A 23141-nucleotide genomic window follows, 5' to 3' on the forward strand; every position below is an offset into this window, starting at 1 on the left:
TGAAGGGAATAAGTTTTGATCTTTTATTTGAAGCATCACTGGCTGCTGTATAAAGTACATGGACATGAACATTTACTTTCCAACAAGTGCAATATGTGAGACATTCAAGTAATCAAACTCTAGCAACATAATCGCTACAAAATGCAAAGCTACGGAAGAGGATAAGGGCCAAGCAATAATAAAAAAATAAAACCATCTAGAGATTAAAGTTGTTAAATATCGAGAAAAAACTAGTTAAATTTTGAGAAAAAAGTCAAAATAAAATGTTGAGAATTAACTCATTAAATTACGAGAACAAATTTGTTAAATTTCAAGAAAAAAGTCAAGACAAAATGGTGAGAATAAAGTCATTAAATTACGAGAACAAATTCGTTAAATTATGAGAAAAATGTGGTTAAATTACGAGAAAAAACTCATTAAATTTTGAGAAAAAAGTCGAGATAAAATGTTGAGAATAAACTCATTAAATTATGAGAATAAAGTCATTCAATTACGAGAAAAAAGTTGTTAAATTATGAGAACAAATTCGTAATTTAACGAATTTGTTCTCGAAATTTAACGACTTTTTTCTCATAATTGAATGACTTTATTCTCAACATTTTATCTCGACTTTTTTCTCAAAATTTAACAAAATTTTTCTCATAATTTAATGAATTTGTTCTCGTAATTTAACAAGTTTTTCTCGTAATTTAATGACTTTATTCTCAACATTTTATCTTGACTTTTTTCTCGAAATTTAACGAGTTTTTTCTCGTAATTTAATGACTTTATTCTCAACATTTTATCTCGACTTTTTTCCTCAAAATTTAACAAAATTTTTCTCATAATTTAATGAATTTGTTCTCGTAATTTAACGAGTTTTTCTCGTAATTTAATGACTTTATTCTCAACATTTTATCTCGACTTTTTTCTCGAAATTTAACGAGTTTTTTTCGTAATTTAACGAGTTTATTCTCAACATTTTATCTAGACTTTTTTCTCGAAATTTAACAACTTTAATCTCGAGATGGTTTTATTTTTTTATTATTGCTTGGCCCTAATCCTCTTCCGTACAAAGCTGTAGCCTTTATGATGTACAAAAACTTTTAGTACAAAAGAAGACGATTAATCAAAGCACTTTAACTCGTTTTGGGGATTTGAGTTTCACAAATAAATGGCACCTAATGGAGATTTGCATAAGGCTGAAGGACGTAGGAGTCATCCGTTTTACATCATGTCCAGCTGCATAAAAAAAAAAAAAACATTAGTCAACAACTTAGCAAATAAATGCCTAAAATCTCTAATAAAGTATAACAGACCAGTGAAGTATTTATCAGAACATAATCACACTCACAAATATAATTGATATGCTTGTCATCAAAACAAGCAAACAACCATGAAACACTCACCAGATCATCTACATCTCCAGTGTCTTCCTGCGCTGGAGCCGCCTGCACTTCCTCCTTCTGCTCGAATGCCAGGAACTAAACCAGCAAATACAGAGTTAACCAACCACAATAACACACAGACTTTACCAACAACCTCTGCATATTAAACACCCATTTTCAAAGTCTTGATGTTGTTTTTAGGCTCTACTAGAGCAGGTTTTCATGCTTGAATGTTGATTATTTTCCTCATATTCTCCATTGTTGCAGCTCCTCTTCCCAGTCTGTCAGTAACGCTCTGTTTAGTTCCTGTCTCTATGAAGCCCCTCCTTCTGAAAAGCACAATGTGCTCTGATTGGTCGGCTGGAGCAGTGTGTTGTGATTGGTGTTAGGGAAATGTCCCGCCTCTTACCATAACCGCCAGTTTCAACACACTACTAACTAACTCAACCAGGCCCCGCCCCTTTATTCTGCGTATGAATTATTTAAATGAGGAATATTGTGACGTGTTCGTTCCCGGAAGAAAACTCAAGACTACAATGGAGGCGTTTCAGGGAGTTCAGAAACAGTGACACTGTAGTGACTTTGGAAACCTTTTTCATGCTCAAACAGCAACATTACACACTAAAGAAAGCCAAACATGGACAAAAGCATCATAAACAGATGTTAATAACAATAATGTTACTCTTATGTGGATTGTTTCCATGGAAGCAGTACCTGGTTTGCATCTTGTTTGGAGACGGTGCTTCCGTCCACTTCATCTTTGCTTATGAGCGTCAGGGCATCTGAAAACAAAAGCACATGTTGAAGGCATGATGACTTCAGCTCAACACGAGCAGAAGGCCTGTCCTCTACCTTGGATGAGCAGATCCCAGAATTCCTGAAGATTCCTGTCAGGAACGCTCCTCTTCAGGGACTGCATGTAACTGTTGAACAGCTCTGCGTTTCCGCTCTGATGGAGTAAATGTCATTGGGAGATTCTGGTCAGGCGCAGTGGGACGTGTGTAAGCACATGCGCTGATGCTCTGAGCTCATGTACTCGTACTCATTAAAATGCTTCAACACTGAAAACTGACATCAAGAAACGAAAATGCAACATCTGTTGCATAAACGATGCCACACACAGGCCATGTTTACACCAGCTATTGCCATCTGTCTCAGGTGGTCAGGGGTAAACAGAAAGTTTTAATGAAAAAAGGGAATTGTACACATGCACAATTCATTACATGCATCTATATTTGACTATAAAACAAATTTCAAGCAGAATAGTGAAAGGTTTTCACAATCATTAGAAGCCAGTGTTATTGTTTACTAAAACTAAAAACACTAAAACTTTGGGGTCAGTAAAATTTTTTTTATGTTTTTGAACATTATTATATTCACCAAGACTGGATTTATTTGATCAAAAATACAGTAAAAACAGTAAAATTGTGAAATATTTTTGCAATTTAAAATAACTGTTTTCTATGTGAATATATAGTAAAGTGTAATTTATTCCTTTGATCAAAGCTGAATTTTCAGCATCATTAGCATCTTCAGTGTCACATGACCCTTCAGAAATCATTCTAATATGATGATTTGCTGCTCAAGAAACATTTTAGATTATCATCAATGTTGAAAACAGTCGTGTACAATTTTTTTCAGGATTCTTTGATGAATATAAAGTTCAAAAGAACAGCATTTATCTGAAATAGAAAGCTTTTATAACATTATAAATGTTTTTACTGTCACTTTTGATCAATTTAATGCAATAAAAGTATTTCTTTCCAACAACAACAACAATGGTTGTGCATAATGTTACACTAACACTGCACTATATATTTAATACTACAAATGAATACTATATATACTAACACTATATGTACTATAAATTAAAAATAAGTAAAACAAAATAAATCAATATCAATACAAAAAAAATAGACAAAATCTGATAAAATGCGATAAAATTACTAAAAGTTAAATTAAAGTGAAAACTGAAAATACAAAAATAAAATCTAGTTCAAAATACTAAAATAACAGTGTCAGAGTCCAGAATTTCGATTGGTAGTGGACTCTGTCCAAAACCTAGTGAGCCTACATAGGCAGCTACCTTCTGAGAGAGTGTCCTAACATCACAGAACCTGACATGAGAGTAATTTGCATGCTATAGTTTAGTTTGAGTGCACAGGAAACTATGCTAATGACACAACACTCTAATAGGTTGTTTGCACATGACGTCATAGGGTAGTGCAAAATGCAGATGGAGGGCAGGAAGTGATTTTCTACATAGGGAACCACTATAAAATGATGTTTTGCGTTATTTATTGTTGCTCTAACCGAGAAATCACAATGAGCTTTTATCGTGTACCAAAAATTGTTGTTCATAAGGGGGAAAAAATGCAAGAAATTAACTGAAAAATGCAGGAAAAGGTGGCTTATAATGATGGAGCCGAGTCGGATAAAAATAGACAAAATCTGATAAAATGCGATAAAATTACTAAAAGTTAAATTAAAATGAAAACTGAAAATACAAAAATAAAATCTAGTTCAAAATACTAAAATAACAGTGTCAGAGTCCAGAATTTCAATTGGTAGTGGACTCTGTCCAAAACCTAGTGAGCCTACATAGGCAGCTACCTTCTGAGAGAGTGTCCTAACATCACAGAACCTGACATGAGAGTAATTTGCATGCTATAGTTTAGTTTGAGTGCACAGGAAACTATGCTAATGACACAACACTCTAATAGGTTGTTTGCACATGACGTCATAGGGTGGTGCAAAATGCAGATGGAGGGCAGGAAGTGATTTTCTACATAGGGAACCACTATAAAATGATGTTTTGCGTTATTTATTGTTGCTCTAACCGAGAAATCACAATGAGCTTTTATCGTGTACCAAAAATTGTTGTTCATAAGGGGAAAAAATGCAAGAAATTAACTGAAAAATGCAGGAAAAGGTGGCTTATAATGATGGAGCCGAGTCGGATAAAAATAGACAAAATCTGATAAAATGCGATAAAATTACTAAAAGTTAAATTAAAATGAAAACTGAAAATACAAAAATAAAATCTAGTTCAAAATACTAAAATAACAGTGTCAGAGTCCAGAATTTCGATTGGTAGTGGACTCTGTCCAAAACCTAGTGAGCCTACATAGGCAGCTACCTTCTGAGAGAGTGTCCTAACATCACAGAACCTGACATGAGAGTAATTTGCATGCTATAGTTTAGTTTGAGTGCACAGGAAACTATGCTAATGACACAACACTCTAATAGGTTGTTTGCACATGACGTCATAGGGTGGTGCAAAATGCAGATGGAGGGCAGGAAGTGATTTTCTACATAGGGAACCACTATGAAATGATGTTTTGTGTTATTTATTGTTGCTCTAACCGAGAAATCACAATGAGCTTTTATCGTGTACCAAATATTGTTGTTCATCAGGGGGAAAAAATGCAAGAAATTAACTGAAAAATGCAGGAAAAGGTGGCTTATAATGATGGAGCCGAGTCGGATAATGCTTGTGTGTGCAGTGACCAATTTGTCAGAAGTTAATACAACTTGCATATGCAATCACTAACAAAAAAGTAGTATGCCTTCATGCTTATGTTGTTCATATCTCTCTTGTAATAGTGTCTAAACCAGTACATTAAGGACTTTCCTCCATCTCGTCCATTCTGCTTTTCACTTCCTGCCCTCCGTCTGAATTTCGTGCATCATCAGAATTACATGATTGCATTCAAGCAATAAACAGTGAAAATACAGTTCATATCAAATGCAAATGTTGGGTAAAACGTTCTACTTTTAATAAAATTAATTAGATTTTTCAATACTAATTGAAATACAAACAATTCTCGAGACTTGTTCACGCTCTTCAAATCATTATGGCTTTGTGAATGTGATAGAATTCATCCAAAATCAGAAGTACACTTGTAACGCCTTAAAATCCTGTCTAGGTAGGCAGCTCACTAGGTTTTGGAATGAAGCCTGAGACTCCAGCTGAGCTCAGATCTTGTGAAATGTATCCCAACATCCTACCGACCGAAAAAACTACTCATCCTTAAGTGATCCCTGATTGGATACGGAGGTTTAATTGAGAGCTCACCGATACAGACTGATCCCTGAAAGCCTGGATACAGGCGATGCTCTTCGTGTAGTACTCAGGGCTCCTGTTGCCCAGCAACTGCTCAATCCTGTGGGTCAGCTGCTGGCACGCTGTCAAGGTTACAAAACAATGATTATCAAAGCCAATGCACTAACAACAAAACCTGCGGCTAACATTCAGAAACAACACTGCTCAATGACAGCGTCCGTCAGATCAATTAACGCTTACATCACAGTGAGCGACTGTTCAGTGCCTCAGAGACGACCAGCAACCTTTAGCAAGGTCTTGCAGACTGAATAATTGCATTTAAATTATAGTACACTTATATGAAGGTTACTAACGTTGCTTTTTGTAGGAGAGCTGAAAAAAATCAAACTGGAGCAAATCTCACCCTGATCGAAAGAAACGGTCTTCTGTCTAATCAGTGTGCAGAAATCTCTCGCTGGATTGACGCTGCCAACCTGAAAGAGACAGTGTCTGTTAAAGAGCGATACTTCACAGTATTAACCCTTGACGGGATTTGTGTTTTCGCTGTTATACGGTAGGGGGCGCTATTATGCATCTTCTGAAAGAGTACAGAATCTCCAGATCAAAACACAGGCGAAAAAGAAGCAGAAACAAGTGATAGAAGCATAGCTTATGCGTTTTTCTCAGCTTTTTGTTCAAAATTTATCGATTCAAGTGTTGATAAAAAAGAATGCATGAAGCTAGAATAAAAATTTTCTTTTGATATATTGCATACAACAAAATATTCTTTGTGAAAATGACCAAAAAATGCTGGCAACTTTTTTAAGGTGAAAGAGAGAACATGAATACATGTTCCTGGTCTTATTGTGCTCATGTTACTGCAAATGACTCTCTTAGTCTCTGAAACAACTTTTCTGCTAATGGACAATGGGAAAATAAAATTTTCCATTCAGTATCCTTTTCACTTTGAAATACGTCATGTTACATACAAAATGGGTTGCGAAAGGCCTTTCACATTGACTTTAAGTCAGTGAAAGGCTTCTGAATATTTTATTAATAAAAGGGAAAGCATTAAAAATTAATGTATACATTTTTCAAATATATAATTTAATATAATATATTTATATATTACTCTACTGTTCAAAAGTTTGGGGTCGGTAGGATCATTTAAATGTTTCTGAAAGAATTCTCTTTTGCTCACCAAGGATGCATTTATTTGATCCAAAATACAGTAAAAATTGTGAAATATTATTACAATTTCAAATTTTTCTATGTGAATATATTGTAAACTGTAATTCATTCCTGTGATCAAAGCTGAATTTACAGCATCATTAGCATCTTCAGTGTCACATGACCCTTCAGAAATCATTCTAATATGATGATTTGCTGCTCAAGAAACATTTCTGATTATTATCAGTGTTGAAAACAGTCATGCTGCTTCAGAATTTTGTGGAAACCTTGATACATTTTTTTCAGGATTCTTTGATCAATAAAAAGTTCAAAAGAACCACATTTATTTGAAATCTAAATTTAAATGTCTTTACGGTCACTTTTGCTCAATTTAATGCATTGTTTCTTTCAAAAAGAGCCCAAACTTTTGAACTGCAGTGTATATAAACAATTTTAATCAGAGTAATGTACATTATTGAACAGATTTTTGTGTCACATGAGGGTCTCACCGATGTGACGTTGCCCTGCGTAATCTCGGCCAGGTTAAACTCAATCTCTTCATCCACTTTGACCTTCTTTACATCTGGCTCATCAGTACTGATGAAGACACAATCAACACACAGATCAACATTACCAACTAAAATAAACACTTTTTGCCCTGATTTCATATTATAAATAGTAAAAATGCCAGAAAGATCAACCTTAAATAGGACCTATAATCCCCCTTTCACAAGATGTAATATAAGTCTCTGGTGTCTCCAGAATGTGTCTGTGAAGTTTCAGCTCAAAATACCCCACAGATCATTTATTATAGCTTGTCAAATTTGCCCCTATTTGGGTGTGAGCAAAAACACGCCGTTTTTGTGTGTGTCCCTTTAAATGCAAATGAGCTGCTGCTCCCCACCCCCTTTCCAGAAGAGGGCGGAGCTTTAACAGCTCAACAACAACAAAGCTGGAGAATCTCACGCAGCCAAAATGAGGATTGTCAGTAATGGTGTTCAGCCTAAACCTTACACAGATTTTCATGATATGTCCCCTTTAAAAGTATGTCGATATCACACACTAGAGATGTGACTTTTATTAGACCGTCCTTTGAAATACTTCATTCCAATTGGTCAATTGCAAAATAAACCCTCCCACATCAGTTTGCATTACTGCATATTTCTTAATTGCCCTCACATGTAATTAATGAAAAAACGTCCATGAATAGCTGTGCAAATATGTCTACCACAATCTGTACGTTTATCCCAATATGCTGGAAGTCATGTAGCACTTCTCATTGATTTCATCCTCAGCTCCAGTGTTGATTTGATCCATTCTCACCTGCTGCCGAACACGTCTGCGCTTGTCTTCTGCTCTTTCTTTTTCAGCACCACTTTCAGGGGGAACTTGGTCTTGACGTCCTGCAGAGGTGCCTGGCAGCGGGCGGACACAGCCTGAGGTCGCTCTAGGACCCTCTTCAGCCAGGGCTCGACGGACGGCAGGGGATCATCAGGATTCACACCGCGGTGATGCAAGCACTGAGGACGAGAGCCAAGAAAAGATCAATGAGACCTACTGCAGAGACACCGACCTGAGACAACATGGATTTCACAGCCAATGTCACACACCTGAATCATTGTATTACTGAAGAACAAAGAGAGGATATGTATGTGTGTGCATATTGAAAGAAATTAACACTTTTATTCAGCAAGGATGCGTTAAATTGATCAAAAATGACAGTAAAGATATTTAGATTTCTATTTCAGATAAATGCTGTTCAAGAATCATATATATATAATAGCAATCAAAATCTGCTTTTCACCCAAAAGCACCTATTTAAGCGAGATAATCATTTTACTGTTTCATTGTTGTGTTTTTCATGAAGAGTAATAATGAATAATGGCGCAAATTTGAAAGCAAATGTAAATTGCGCACAGGCGATTACGTCGATTAACCGGTGGGAAAATTTCCTCACCATCACATCCCTACTTGATGTTTACTTCATATTTTACTTCTTACATTAAACATATTGAATCTATTTGACTACTATGAGAGAATCAGGTATTGTCAGGCTGCCCATCCCATTCCCATCATGCCTGGAAAAGTCTCTGGAACTGTGGATTTGGTATGTGGTTGACTTTGAAGATGTCCACACTCTCTCCATCCTCATCCTGTTCCACCAGCATCATGGATTTGATCAGTGCGTCCACGGCTGACAGCTGAGACTCTGTTCAGACACATTCACACAAAGACAACTGCATTAAATCAAGAACATCAATACGCATCTCGTAATAAAATCAAAGTTTCTGATAGAAACTAGCTCTTGTAATGTGAGGTCCCACCTGAGGGCATGAACTTTTTGTTGTTTTCCAACATTGGGAAAGTGAACTGTCGGAGATCCTCCATAAACGGCAGCTGCACGTACAGCAGACACTGAGGACGGGAGACATGAGGAGTGACTCTGGTGTGCAACATTCCGAAGATAAAACATTCAAAGTGTGTTTTATGCTTGATATAATCAACCTACTTCATATTTCTCCTTAATGCAGGGAAAGGCGGCGCCCACTTGAGGGTTGCTGCGGCGATCGTAAGCATAACGCACAATCGCTGCCATCTTTAGACCGTCAAGGGCACGAATCAGAGCGGACAGAGCCACTGCTGCATGCTGCACACAAAAGATAGGAATATATGAAGTCAAAAGTCTCAGACAGCTAGTTAAGATGCTTCTATGCTGCTTTTTTTTTCTTGATACAAAATACTTACACTATCATTCAAAAGTTTGGGGTCAATTTAATTAGTTTTTTTTTAAATAAATTATTAATTTTATTCAGCAAGGATGCATTATATTGTTAAAAAGTGACAGTAAAGAAATTTAAAATGTTGCAAAAGATTTCGATTTCAAATAAATGCTGTTCTTTTGAACATTCTATTCATCAAAGAATTCTGAAATAGAGCATCACGGTTTCCCTTATAAAATATTAAACAGCACAACCGTTTTCATCATTGATAAAAATAAGAAATGTACTGAAAGTTAAGTTTTTCCAGCACTGGAATGAATTACATTTTAAAACATATTCAAATAGGAAACAGTTATTTTAAAATAAATAATATCTCACAATATTACTGCTATTTTTGATTAAATAAATGCAGCCTTGGTGACTTTTCAAAAACAGTGTAATTTAGTGTAATTACAAAATATATTATCAGCATAATAATTTGAGTGAAAAATGAACGTAAGAACATCACATTTGATTAGTCATCAATAAATAGTGCAGAATCTGACATTTCTTCCTAATTTCACATTATTTTGCTTTTTTCAAAACCCTAAAACTTTGATAATTTTCAGGTTGAAATGAAAATTATTTTATATATGTGTTTATGTTATTTTATAACTTTTGGTCACCACCACCGTATGCATTCAAACATCACAGTTACTGACAATTATTAAACTAATTATTAAAATTAAGCAAATTCCAGCATAATATCATAGTAGACAAAATTTGTTGTAAAACTCACTTCATCATCTCTGGGAGCAAAAACTTTGACAACTTGGCTTCCCATAAACTGATGACGACGAATCTGCAATCAAACAAACAAACAAACAAAAAAACTGTCACTGTACATTATAAAGGGAGGCACAGTACAAAGTGTTTGCATTTACACAAATACCAACATTTTTCAGTAAAATTATTTGATTTTGGAGAATGTCCTACTCACTGGACTTCCCTGAATAAACACAATTTATTATCAGCAGCTTCCTATTATGTCCTATCAGGGTTCTTACACTGATTCCAAATTGTAGCAAAGCTATTTTATAAATATTGCTCTCTTAGATCCAATGAAATATTTTAGAGCCAAGCACAACAAGCACATATAGTCACTATAGACAGCACAATTTAAAGACCCCTTTATATTTCATGTTTTCCATGACTCATTTGAAAAGAGCGCCATCTGCTGGACAGCATCTTACCAGCTCCTGTTTAGTGAAGCCCAGCACAGCAAAACACTTCCCATCAGACTTATATTTCATCTGGTCCTCATCCACCTTTGAAAAGGGAACAATGTCGCTTCCATAACGGAAACCTATAGGAAGCAGAGAGCATAAACAGATAAACAAGTTACATTTATTTATATATGATACAGATTGTTTCAAGACGCGACGCACAACGAGTGAAACGGTTTCTTTTTCTGCAATGTTCAATGTCTGAGATTCATTCATACTATATAGCGTACTTTTTCAATAGTCGTAAAGTGAACTCAAATGTAATAATCACTCATACAGTGGTTAAAAATTAATCTGCTGTAACATTCATCAATTATGAAACAAATTCAATTTCATCTGTAAAGAAGCTCTAAACAGACCATAGTGTCATTATTCAGCTCAATTTAGTTCAACTGCAGACAAATCGATAATATTACTGAACATTAAACCACATTTTAACAGGTAAACAACCATGGCTTTTTCACAAAACAACTGAATGTGTCCCAAATCTACGGAAGCTTGTTTTCGCCACTAAATAAAAAATAAAAATGGTAATTCTGACTTTATATCTCCCAATTCTGACTTTATATCTCCCAATTCTGACTTTATATCATGCAGTTCCGACTTTATAACTCGCAATTCCGACTTTAAAACACAAAATTTTGACTTTTTAACTCGCAATTCCAACTTTATATTACGCAATTCCGACTTTATAACTCGCAATTCCGACTTTAAAACACCAAATTTTGACTTTTTAACTCGCAATTCCAACTTTATATTACGCAATTCCGACTTTAGAACTCGCAATTCTGACTTTAGAACTCGCAATTCCGACTTTATATCTCGCAATTCCGACTTTATATCACGCAATTCTGGCTTTATATCTCGCAATTCCGACTTTATATCACGCAATTCCAACTTTATAACTCGCAATGCCAACTTTATATCACGCAATTACGACTTTATATCACCAAATTTTTACTTTATATCTCGCAATTCCGACTTTATATCACGCAATTCCGACTTTATATCTCGCAATTCCGACTTTATATCACGCAATTCCGGCTTTATATCACGCAATTCCGACTTTATAACTCGCAACTCCGACTTTATAACTCGCAATTACGACTTTAAAACACCAAATTTTGACTTTTTAACTCGCAATTCCAACTTTATATTACGCAATTCCGACTTTATAACTCGCAATTCCGACTTTAAAACACCAAATTTTGACTTTTTAACTCGCAATTCCAACTTTATATTACGCAATTCCGACTTTAGAACTCGCAATTCTGGCTTTATATCTCGCAATTCCGACTTTATATCACGCAATTCTGGCTTTATATCTCGCAATTCCGACTTTATATCACGCAATTCCAACTTTATAACTCGCAATGCCAACTTTATATCACGCAATTACGACTTTATATCAACAAATTTTTACTTTATATCTCGCAATTCCGACTTTATATCACGCAATTCCGACTTTATATCTCGCAATTCCGACTTTATATCACGCAATTCCGGCTTTATATCACGCAATTCCGACTTTATAACTCGCAACTCCGACTTTATAACTCGCAATTACGACTTTAAAACACCAAATTTTGACTTTTTAACTCGCAATTCCAACTTTATATTACGCAATTCCGACTTTATAACTCGCAATTCCGACTTTAAAACACCAAATTTTGACTTTTTAACTCGCAATTCCAACTTTATATTACGCAATTCCGACTTTAGAACTCGCAATTCTGACTTTAGAACTCGCAATTCCGACTTTATATCTCGCAATTCCGACTTTATATCACGCAATTCTGGCTTTATATCTCGCAATTCCGACTTTATATCACGCAATTCTGGCTTTATATCTCGCAATTCCGACTTTATATCACGCAATTCCAACTTTATAACTCGCAATGCCAACTTTATATCACGCAATTACGACTTTATATCACCAAATTTTTACTTTATATCTCGCAATTCCGACTTTATATCACGCAATTCCGACATTATATATCTCGCAATTCCGACTTTATATCACGCAATTCCGGCTTTATATCACGCAATTCCGACTTTATAACTCGCAACTCCGACTTTATATCACGCAATTCCGACTTTATAACTCGCAATTCCAACTTTATATCACGCAATTCCGGCTTTATATCACGCAATTCCGACTTTATAACTCGCAATTCCAACTTTATATCACGCAATTCCGGCTTTATATCACGCAATTCCGACTTTATAACTCGCAACTCCGACTTTATATCACGCAATTCCGACTTTATAACTCGCAATTCCAACTTTATATCACGCAATTCCGGCTTTATATCACGCAATTCCGACTTTATATCTCGCAATTCCGACTTTATATCTCGCAATTCCGACTTTATATCACGCAATTCCGGCTTTATATCACGCAATTCCGACTTTATAACTCACAATTCCGACTTTATATCACGCAATTCTGGCTTTATATCACGCAACTCCGACTTTATATCTCGCAATTCCAACTTTATATCACCAAATTTTGACTTTTTAACTCGCAATTCCGACTTTATATCACGCAATTCCGGCTTTATATCACGCAATTCCGACTTTATAACTCACAACTCCGACTTTATATCACGCAATTCCGACTTTATAACTTGCAATTCCAACTTTATATCACGCAATTCCGGCTTTATATCACGCAATTCCGGCTTTATATCACGCAATTCCGACTTTATAAGTCGCAACTCCGACTTTATATCTCGCAATTCCAACTTTATATCACCAAATTTTGACTTTTTAACTCGCAATTCCGACTTTATATCACGCAATTCCGACTTTATATCTCGCAATTCCAACTTTAAAACTCGCAATTCTGAGAAAAACAGTAAGAATTGTGAGATAAAAAGTCACAATCTTTTTTATTTTTTATTTCATGGCAGAAACAAGCTTCCATACATATCTGATATTGTTATGTAAAATCACAGTGGATGAAATATTTTCTGCACCTTGGATAGTGTCATCCTTCTGTACTTCAGTTTCATCATCATCGTTCAGGCAGTAAACCGTTTCCCTCTTGACGTCATCCCGCTGGTGACTCTCAGCGTCCACCACGCCCCAAGACTTCTTCACCTTCTCCTCCGTCACCTTATGGCCACCAAACACAATATTACACCAGATCAGTTTAGACTGTATTCTTTTGAGGAATGCTTTGAGAACATACTCCATCAGGAACTCACAGCTTTGTATCCAACAATGCGGATGGTCAATGAGCTGCCGATGGTCAGGTGACAGGGCCACGCCATCGGCCTCCTGTCGATGCGCTTGAAGATGGACAGCTTCTCCAGAGCATCACTGCGGCACACATCAACACAATCACTTTTTGACCAATGAATGTCTAACACTTCTCCAGGATTACTGGATAATGGTTTATTTTCCAATTTCTACTGTATATCAGGTACTAATCATTTGAGCTAATAGATTTAAAAGATTATTATCAGAGAACAAATGCAACTCATAAGATATGTGACATCCTCAAACACAAAACAGTTATTTTAAATTATAATATTACTGTATTTTTATTATATAAATGCAACCTTGGTGAGCACAAGAGACTTTAAATAACACCCTAAATGGACCGATTGACGTTGATTTGCAGGTAAGTTTTACTCACAAAGATCAGTATATCATTGATGATGATTTATCTGGAAAGCCTGTAAATCACAATATTAAAATTTCCTGACCTTTTCATGAACTTCAGAAATATCAGGCTTTTAGTTATTCTGATTCCAAAATCAAAGCTCTTTTCATAAGTCGCTCTGAATAATAGTGTCTGCGCTTTTACAGTTCACTTCCTACGGCCCCTGGAGTGAGTAACAAGGGCATAAGTGCCTTGCTTGATGTGTGTAACAATGAGTGTTTGTGTGTTTTTTGAATGACTGATTCATGTGGCGGTCTCAGACATTCTGACAGCTACTAATACAGTGTTGGAATGAGTAAATAATGACTACATTTTTATTTCTGAGTGAACTGACCCTTTAAATTAAGAAGTGAAATTATATTAAAAACCTATAATTATTAAAAAAAAAAAAAAAAATTGCACAAATATATGGAAAATATTATAAATATACAAATACATTATTTATTGTATATTATTTCATTTTTATTAAATAGTATTAAATTAAAATTTTATTAATTTAAATTTATTAATTTGAATCTATTTATTCAAATCTAACTTTAAATAAAACTTTTTTATACATGAAAAATATATAATATACATATAAATATGTGTGTGTAATATATTACTTATTGTATATTATTTAAATTTTATTAAAAAATATTAAAATAAAATATTTTATTAATTTATTCAAATATAAAAATGACTTTTTCATGTATTTTTTATAATTGTAAAATATATTTTATTAATTTTATTATATATTTCAATATTAAAATGTATAATGAAAATAAATAAAAATATATGTCATAATTATAAAAATGTACAATTCTTTTATATTTGAATAAATTAAAATATTTTAATTCAATACTTTTTAATAAAAAAGAAATAATATACAATAAGTAATATACAGTATTACACACACATACATTATATTATATATATATATATATATATATATATATATATATATTACTTATTGTATATTATTTCATTTTTATTAAATAAAAAAAACCTTATTACATTTTAAAAATTATAATATTTTATTAATTTATTTAAATATAATTTTTTATAATTATAAAAAATATTTTATAATTTTTATTATACATTTTATAATAAATAAAATATATATTATAATTTAAAGAAATTGTGCACTAACTATATTTTCCACTTGCTGATATGAATTTATACCTGAACGTGTAGACCTCTTCCAGGCCGTCCTCCTCCTCTAGGCTGGTCATGATCTGTTTGACCATCTCCAGACCTTGTGTCTGCTGTCTGCTCAAGCCTTTTCCTGGACGGGGTGGAGCCGCTGACGGCCCCGGTCCATCCCCTTCACCACTCGCTCTGTCCTCTTCATCCACAGGGAACGGCAAACTGAACGGATCAAAAGGCATATCAGTGCAGATGCAGGACTACCAAGAAATCAACTGTTCAGAATTAGAAACAGCATCAAATCTGGGTCACTTTGCATCTTACTTTTGATAGAGAACTGCCCATTACACAGGAAGTGACCATCTGACTGATGCCCACTTCATGTTTAATGTTTGTGACATACATAAAGTACATGAAACTATAAAATATACATTATTTTTTCAAGAAAAAGGGGGGGATCTAAACCTTTGAACTGAGAGTAGAACTTTATTGTCTAATCAGTTATGAGTGCAGGTTTCTTACAAGAACTGCATGGTGACACCAGCTTTCTTCAGGTTTTTGATGATAATGTCCAGCTGATCTTCCGAAGTCTGTATGTTCAGATCCGTCAGCAGGGCGATGTTCAGACGCTCATATTTCTTCCCCTAAAAAACAAGTAAAAAGTGTGAATGCAGCAGTGAAACCCCTCAATTGCATTAAAAACAACCAGAAAGAGAGCGACAAATGATCTCACATGGTTTCTCTCTGCAGAAGGTCCATGCAAACCACAAGAGCATCAAGCCCTGATGAATAAGTCAAGGACTTCCCATAGTAACATGTATACACAAAATAACCAGAGATCAGAGATTCCCAAACTTTTTTGTCAGCCGAACAACTTTGACGTAAAATTTTTACTTTAAGTTAGGCCAGTTGCAATAATCAATATATAATTTATGCATTTGGCACACGCTTTTTATATCGCACAATACATGTACATGACCTCAAATTTTTGGTGACGCAATATATCGCCCATTATTTCAAAGCTGCAATCCACTCTTCTGGTTCAAATATAAATGTCACAGTGCAAAATGGTGCCACTATAATAGTTTTAGCAGCAGATGTGGCCTGTTGAGACGTCTGTGCCTTTGTTCATATGGACATCTGACTGCTTTTTTCAGAAATATTGTGCACCCTTAGTTTACAGAGAAAAGCAGGACAGGGAAAAAATGTCTAATATTTTAAATGTTTATTCACTATTTATTCAGGTTTTTTGATTTAGTAAATTTAATTTCTATGGTCTAAGAATTAAAAGGTTATTGTCATTTGAAAGTATGAAAGTATTGTCATTTGTAAGTAGGCCTACTTATGCTGTTATATTATGATTATATATTCAGTGGCATAAAACGGTCTTAAAATTACAAAAGTATCGTTTATCGTGACAGGCCTACTTTAAGTCCCCCTGAGATTTAATATTTCAATAATTTAACAACACATTCACATGTTCACGATTCTCTGATGTGGTTAATTCATAGGAAAAACACTTGAACGAGTTGTTTTCAACCAGGTGTCATCTTTTCTCTCACAGAGCAACCAATTGGATGTCAATCAATCCGGTTTCAAGAGTGGCCACTCGACTGAGACTGCACTGCTGTCGGTCACTGAATCCCTGCGGATTGCAAAGGCTGATTCCAAATCATCAGTTCTCATTCTGCTCGATCTATCTGCTGCCTTTGACACGGTGAATCATCAGATCCTCCTGTCCACCCTCTCCTCACTGGGCATCACAGGTACTCCACTTCTCTGGTTTGAATCCTATCTCACAGGAAGGTCTTTCAGGGGTGCCTGGAGAGGGGAGGTATCCAAAGCTCATCAACTGACCACGGGTGTTCCTCAGGGTTCAGTTCTTGGACCCCTCCTCTTCTCCATTTACACTACATCACTTGGTCCCATCATTCAGGCACATGGTTTCTCCTACCATTGCTATGCTGATGACACACAACTCTTCCTTTCATTCCAACCAGATGATCCCACAGTAGCTGCACGAATCTCAAGCTGTCTGGCGGGCATCTCGGCATGGATGAAAGAACATCATCTACAGCTCAACCTGGCTAAGACTGAGCTTCTCGTCTTCCCTGCCAATCCGACTCTAAATCACGATTTCAGCATCCAGCTAGGTACATCCTCAATTACCCCGTCAAATTCGGCCAGAAATCTTGGAGTAATCCTTGATGACCAACTGTCCTTCAAAGACCACATTGCAAAGACAGCTCGGTCATGCAGATTTGCACTATACAACATCAGGAAAATCAGGCCCTTTCTAACAGAACATGCAACACAACTTCTGGTCCAGGCCCTGGTCATTTCTAGGCTTGATTACTGCAATGCTCTTCTGGCTGGACTGCCATCATGCACAATCAAGCCTCTACAAATGATTCAGAACGCAGCAGCACGTCTCGTCTTCAACGAGCCCAAAAGAGCCCACGTCACGCCTCTCTTCATCTCTCTTCACTGGCAACCACTTGCTGCTCGCATCAAATTCAAGGCGTTGACGCTTGCTTACAGATCTGCCACAGGCTCAGCACCCTCCTACTTCCACTCACTCTTACGAGTCTACACTCCTACCAGAAACCTGCGCTCATTAAAGGAGCGAAGGCTTGTGGTACCATCACAGAGAGGCACAAAATCACTTTCCAGAACGTTCTCGTTCACTGTTCCTTGCTGGTGGAACGATCTTCCTGCCTCCATCCGGAATGCGGAATCCCTGGCAATATTCAAAAGACAGCTGAAAACCCATCTCTTTCGTGATCACTTAACCTCATCTTAAAAAAAACAAAAAAAAAACTTCTTATTCCTATCCTTTCACTTCCTCTAATCCCTCTCTATTGTAGCTTAGGATAATCTGAGCACTGCCTATAACTTGTATTATGAGCACTTCTTGTCTATTTGCCTCATCATGACGACTCGCTTGTTGTATTCCTCACTTGTAAGTCGCTTTGGATAAAAGCGTCTGCCAAATGAATAAATGTAAATGTAAATGTAAATGTTAATGGTCACATGACATGCAGGTAAACAAATAAAATACTTCTTATAAAATAAACAAATAATTAGATAATAAAATTATCATTTTATATCATTTCATTTTTATTAAAAAAATAATTAAATAAATAAATAAAGTTTATTGTTATAATATAACGATTTTTATTCATTTTAATTTATTAATATAATTATTAAATATATTTATAATAATATGTATATTAAATAAAACATTTTATAATATAAAGAAATTGTTTGTGATTCTCTAATGTGGTTAATGGTCACATGACATGCAGGTAAACGAAAAAAAATTCGTATAAAATAAAAATAAAAATGAATCGTTTTTATTTTAAAATGATTTATTTATTTCAATGTAATATTTTTATGATTTAATTAATTATTCGCATTTTATCACCTCACAACCCCACTGCACACCTTTTTATTATTTTATATTATTAAAAAATAATTAGATTAAACTGATTCACTCATTTATATTATATATATATATATATATATATATTTTTTTTTTTTTTTTTTCATTTGTACAATTACAAAATACATTTTATTATTTATACATTTATATGCTAAATAATAAAACATATAAAGAAATTGTTCAAGATTCCTCGATGTGAAAATTAATTTTAATAATTATTAGCAGTTCCCTCATGAAGCCTTAATTAGATAATAAAATTATTTATTATATATCATTTTATTTTTATTAAAAAATAATTAAATTTAATAGAATAATTCTTATTTAAATATAAAACTATCTTTATTTATATATTTATAAAATATATTTTATTATTTATACATTTATATACTAAATAATAAAACATTTCTATAATATAAAGTAACTGTTCACGATCCCCCGATGTGGGAAATAATTTACATAATTATTAGCTTTTTAATCAACTCTCAATCCCACTGCAGTTCCCTCATGAAGTTTGGAAACCCTCAATTAGAAAACAAAAATGTTTTCTACCAACATTGTCTCATGTGATCTATAGTGTGGTGTTGTCTTATCTTGTCAACAACTGTGCGGTAACAGTAACAGGAAGGATACAGTCTGCTTGCTGACCACCAGGCTGCAGTTCATTCTCAATCTCTTGGAGCAGTTCAAAATCAGGCATCATGAGGCGACGGTGAATCGTGATGTTCTCATACTGCCCGTCTTTGGCCAGAAGGTTTTTAGTGCCATCAGTCCCAAACAGCACCAGAGCCACCTCGTCTTTATTATCAGCAAACACCTGAAACATAAGAAGAGATTGATCGACGTCCTGAGTAATAGCAAACGTATGTTATAAATAAATTAAGAACAAACCTGTCGCTGGACAAACTTCTGGATGACTTTTTTGGCTTGTTCAAAGGGCGGTTCCTGGCCAGGCTCAGAGTTGCTCATGGAGAAACCCACATCCATGCACAGCACCAACGCCGACTACAGAAAGAGAGGAAAAGACAACGACAGCTGAGGATATATTTCACCTCACAATTATATGGAAACTTGTTTCCGCCACGTAATAAAACAATTTAAAATATAATTGTGACTTTCTCGCAATTTTGACTTCTTTTCTCAGAATTGTGAGACATAAACTCAATTGTGAGTTATAAAGTCCGATTCTGTGGAAAAAAAGGCAACTTTTTCTCCCTCACAATTGCTAATTTATCTCTCTCACAATTCTGACGTTTTTTCTTGCAATTGCACGTTCATATCTTGCAGTTCTGACTTTCTAAGAATTGTGAGACATAAATTTGGAATAAATTTGAGAAATGTCAAAATTGTGAGATACAATCTTGCAATTAAAAACGGTAATCACAACTTTTATTGAGTTTATTTCTTGAATTTCCGACTTTTTCCCTCAGAATTGTGAGATATTAGCTTAGAACTGTGAGAAAATAAGTCAGAATTGTGGGATATAATCTATCTTGCAATTAAAAAAGGTCATCGCAACTATTTATCTCACAATTCTGAGTTTATTTCTTGAATTTCTGGATTTTTTTCCTCAGAATTGTGAGAAAATAAGTCAGAATTGTGGGATATAATCTATCATGCAATTAAAAAAAGGTAATCGCAACTTTTTATAACACCATTCTGCGTTTATTTCTTGAATTTCTGGATTTTTTCCTCAGAATTGTGAGATATAAAGCTCAGAACTGTGAGAAAATAAGTCGGAATTGTGGGATATAATCTATCTTGCAATTAAAAAAAGGTAATCGCAACTTTTTATAACACAATTCTGAGTTTATTTCTTGCATTTCCTACTTTTTTCCTCATAATTGTGAGATATAAAGCTCAGAACTGTGAGAAAATAAGTCAGAATTGTGAGAAAATAAGTGAGAATTGTGGGATATAATCTATCATGCAATTAAAAAAAGGTAATCGCAACTTTTTATAACACAATTCTGAGTTTATTTCTTGCATTTCCTACTTTTTTCCTCATAATTGTGAGATATAAAGCTCAGAACTGTGAGAAAATAAGTCAGAATTGTGGGATATAATCTATCATGCAATTAAAAAAAGGTAATCACAACTTTTTATCTCACAATTCTGAGTTTATTTCTTGAATTTCCGACTTTTTTCCTCATAATTGTGAGATATAAAGCTCAGAACTGTGAGAAAATAAGTCAGAATTGTGGGATATAATCTATCTTGCAATTAAAAAAAGGTAATCGCAACTTTTTATAACACAATTCTGAGTTTATTTCTTGAATTTCCGACTTTTTTCCTCAGAATTGTGAGAAAATAAGTGAGAATTGTGGGATATAATCTATCTTGCAATTAAAAAAAGGTCATCGCAACTTTTTATCTCTCAATTCTGAGTTTATTTCTTGCATTTCCTACTTTTTTCCTCAGAATTGTGAGAAAATAAGTCAGAATTGTGGGATATAATCTATCATGCAATTAAAAAAAGGTAATCACAACTTTTTATCTCACAATTCTGAGTTTATTTCTTGAATTTCCGACTTTTTTCCTCATAATTGTGAGATATAAAGCTCAGAACTGTGAGAAAATATGTCAGAATTGTGGGATATAATCTATCTTGCAATCAAAAAAAGGTAATCGCAACTTTTTATAACACAATTCTGAGTTTATTTCTTGCACTTCCTACTTTTTTCCTCAGAATTGTGAGATATAAAGCTCAGAACTGCGAAAAATAAGTCAGAACTGTGGGATATAATCTATCTTGCAATTAAAAAAAGGTAATCGCAACTTTTTATCTCTCAATTCTGACTTTTTTCTCTGAATTTTGAGATAAAAATTTAAAATTATCTTTTTTTTTATTCCGCGGCGTAAACAAGCTTTCATATAAATCTCCTTCTGTGTTTTACAGAAAGAAAAAAACAGCATGCAGGTTTGAAACAACATGAAAGTGAGTAAATTATGACAATTTACAATTATGAACAAACCATCACTTTAACCATTAAACTATGAATGTTGAATGTGCACATGGGTTTGACTTATGAAAAACAACATATGAGATCTCAATTGTTTCATAGACACCAATGAAATTAAATGGAGACATGCTTGACTCTAATGTCTGTAATGAATCTATTTTGATTCATCCTACAAATGTTTTTGATAAATTTGAATATTCAATACTTAAATCAGCTTTAATAACTCAAGAACGACACTTATTTTAGACATTTTAAGAGTAAGTGGGTGAAACTTTCTGTACGGACATAAATACAAAGCAGATGTTGAGTCTATCTTATGTACTATGCGTCTCATAAAAGTTAAGTCACAATTTTATTAATAATAAGTCAAGCTTTTGATTATGACTGAATTACCTTCCCTGCTCGCGCCATCTCTGCTGGCTTCCGTCTGTTATTGTTCCGGGTGAGTAAATGAGCGGATGATACAAGGTTCCGCCTCAGACCGCGAAACAAAACAATTTAAAAAACCTAAAACGTTTGTGTCCCTATATTCCAGTACACTTTAAGATGATTTAATATCATTTAAACATAATTTAAAACACAGTTTTAAACTTTAAGTAAACGTAAGAAGTGCCATAACTGACCTCAACCTGTAAAAGTGAAGCCCTCAGGGATTAACATTGTAGTAACCAGTAATGCTTATCAATGTTTGAAGCAGGAGTCTTACACAAGATCAAACATGTTCCTATACACTCACATATCCAGTCATAACGTGAACAAGACGGTCTCTTCAGGGCAAATCACATGGCTGGATAGACATGCAATGTCATGCATGTATTGAAAATGGATGTGATTGTTGTGTTTGAATGTGATCCTGGAACAACATTCAGTCAACCACTCAGATTTGAGGGACAAGTTTACAGTTTATGTCAAGTTTAGGTTTACATCAGTGTTATTTTAGAGATATGTTATGGTTAAGGTTAGGTTTTCAGAGAGTAATTGATCCAGAATCAACAAAATATGTAAATTGAGGAACATGTTACTTACCGATTGTTGTGGATAACTTTATGAAAACAATAACAAAAACTGAACTAATATTTTCTACTCTGGGAGAGATCATGATTTATTATAGCATGTTATTTTATATTTTACATTAAAATGGTTGTACACAGAGTTTAACAAAGGTAAATATTATTCTTACATACAAAAAAGGCCTTTGGATTACATATAAAATGTTAGTACTACATATTTAGAAAAAAATTAAATGTTAGTAAACGATTAAGTTCTATTCTTGCATTTCATACTTTTTTCCTCAGAACTGTGAGAAAATAAGTCAGAATTGTGGGATATAATCTATCTTGCAATTAAAAAAAAGGTAATCGCAACTTT

At 34.3% G+C, this 23141-nt stretch overlaps 1 protein-coding gene across 1 annotated transcript; it reads right to left on the minus strand.

Moving 5' to 3' along the window:
* Nucleotides 1-1131: 1131 nt before the first annotated feature.
* xrcc5 (X-ray repair complementing defective repair in Chinese hamster cells 5) lies at nt 1132-22296 on the minus strand. Its single transcript, XM_048194722.1, has 21 exons — nt 22167-22296; nt 19702-19815; nt 19444-19627; nt 16102-16150; nt 15891-16013; nt 15405-15590; nt 13780-13894; nt 13549-13687; nt 10535-10647; nt 10081-10143; nt 9092-9229; nt 8907-8997; nt 8661-8791; nt 7906-8102; nt 7092-7179; nt 5837-5906; nt 5446-5555; nt 2220-2316; nt 2082-2149; nt 1389-1463; nt 1132-1221 (listed from the first exon to the last, which is right to left on the minus strand). The coding sequence occupies exons 1-21, from the start codon at nt 22182-22184 to the stop codon at nt 1207-1209; spliced, it is 2184 nt and encodes a 727-aa protein (XP_048050679.1). The 5' UTR covers nt 22185-22296; the 3' UTR covers nt 1132-1206.
* Between the last annotated feature and the right edge of the window lie 845 nt (nt 22297-23141).

The sequence above is a fragment of the Megalobrama amblycephala genome, linkage group LG6, assembly GCF_018812025.1.
Source record: "Megalobrama amblycephala isolate DHTTF-2021 linkage group LG6, ASM1881202v1, whole genome shotgun sequence".
Classification (NCBI taxonomy): Eukaryota; Metazoa; Chordata; class Actinopteri; order Cypriniformes; family Xenocyprididae; genus Megalobrama; species Megalobrama amblycephala.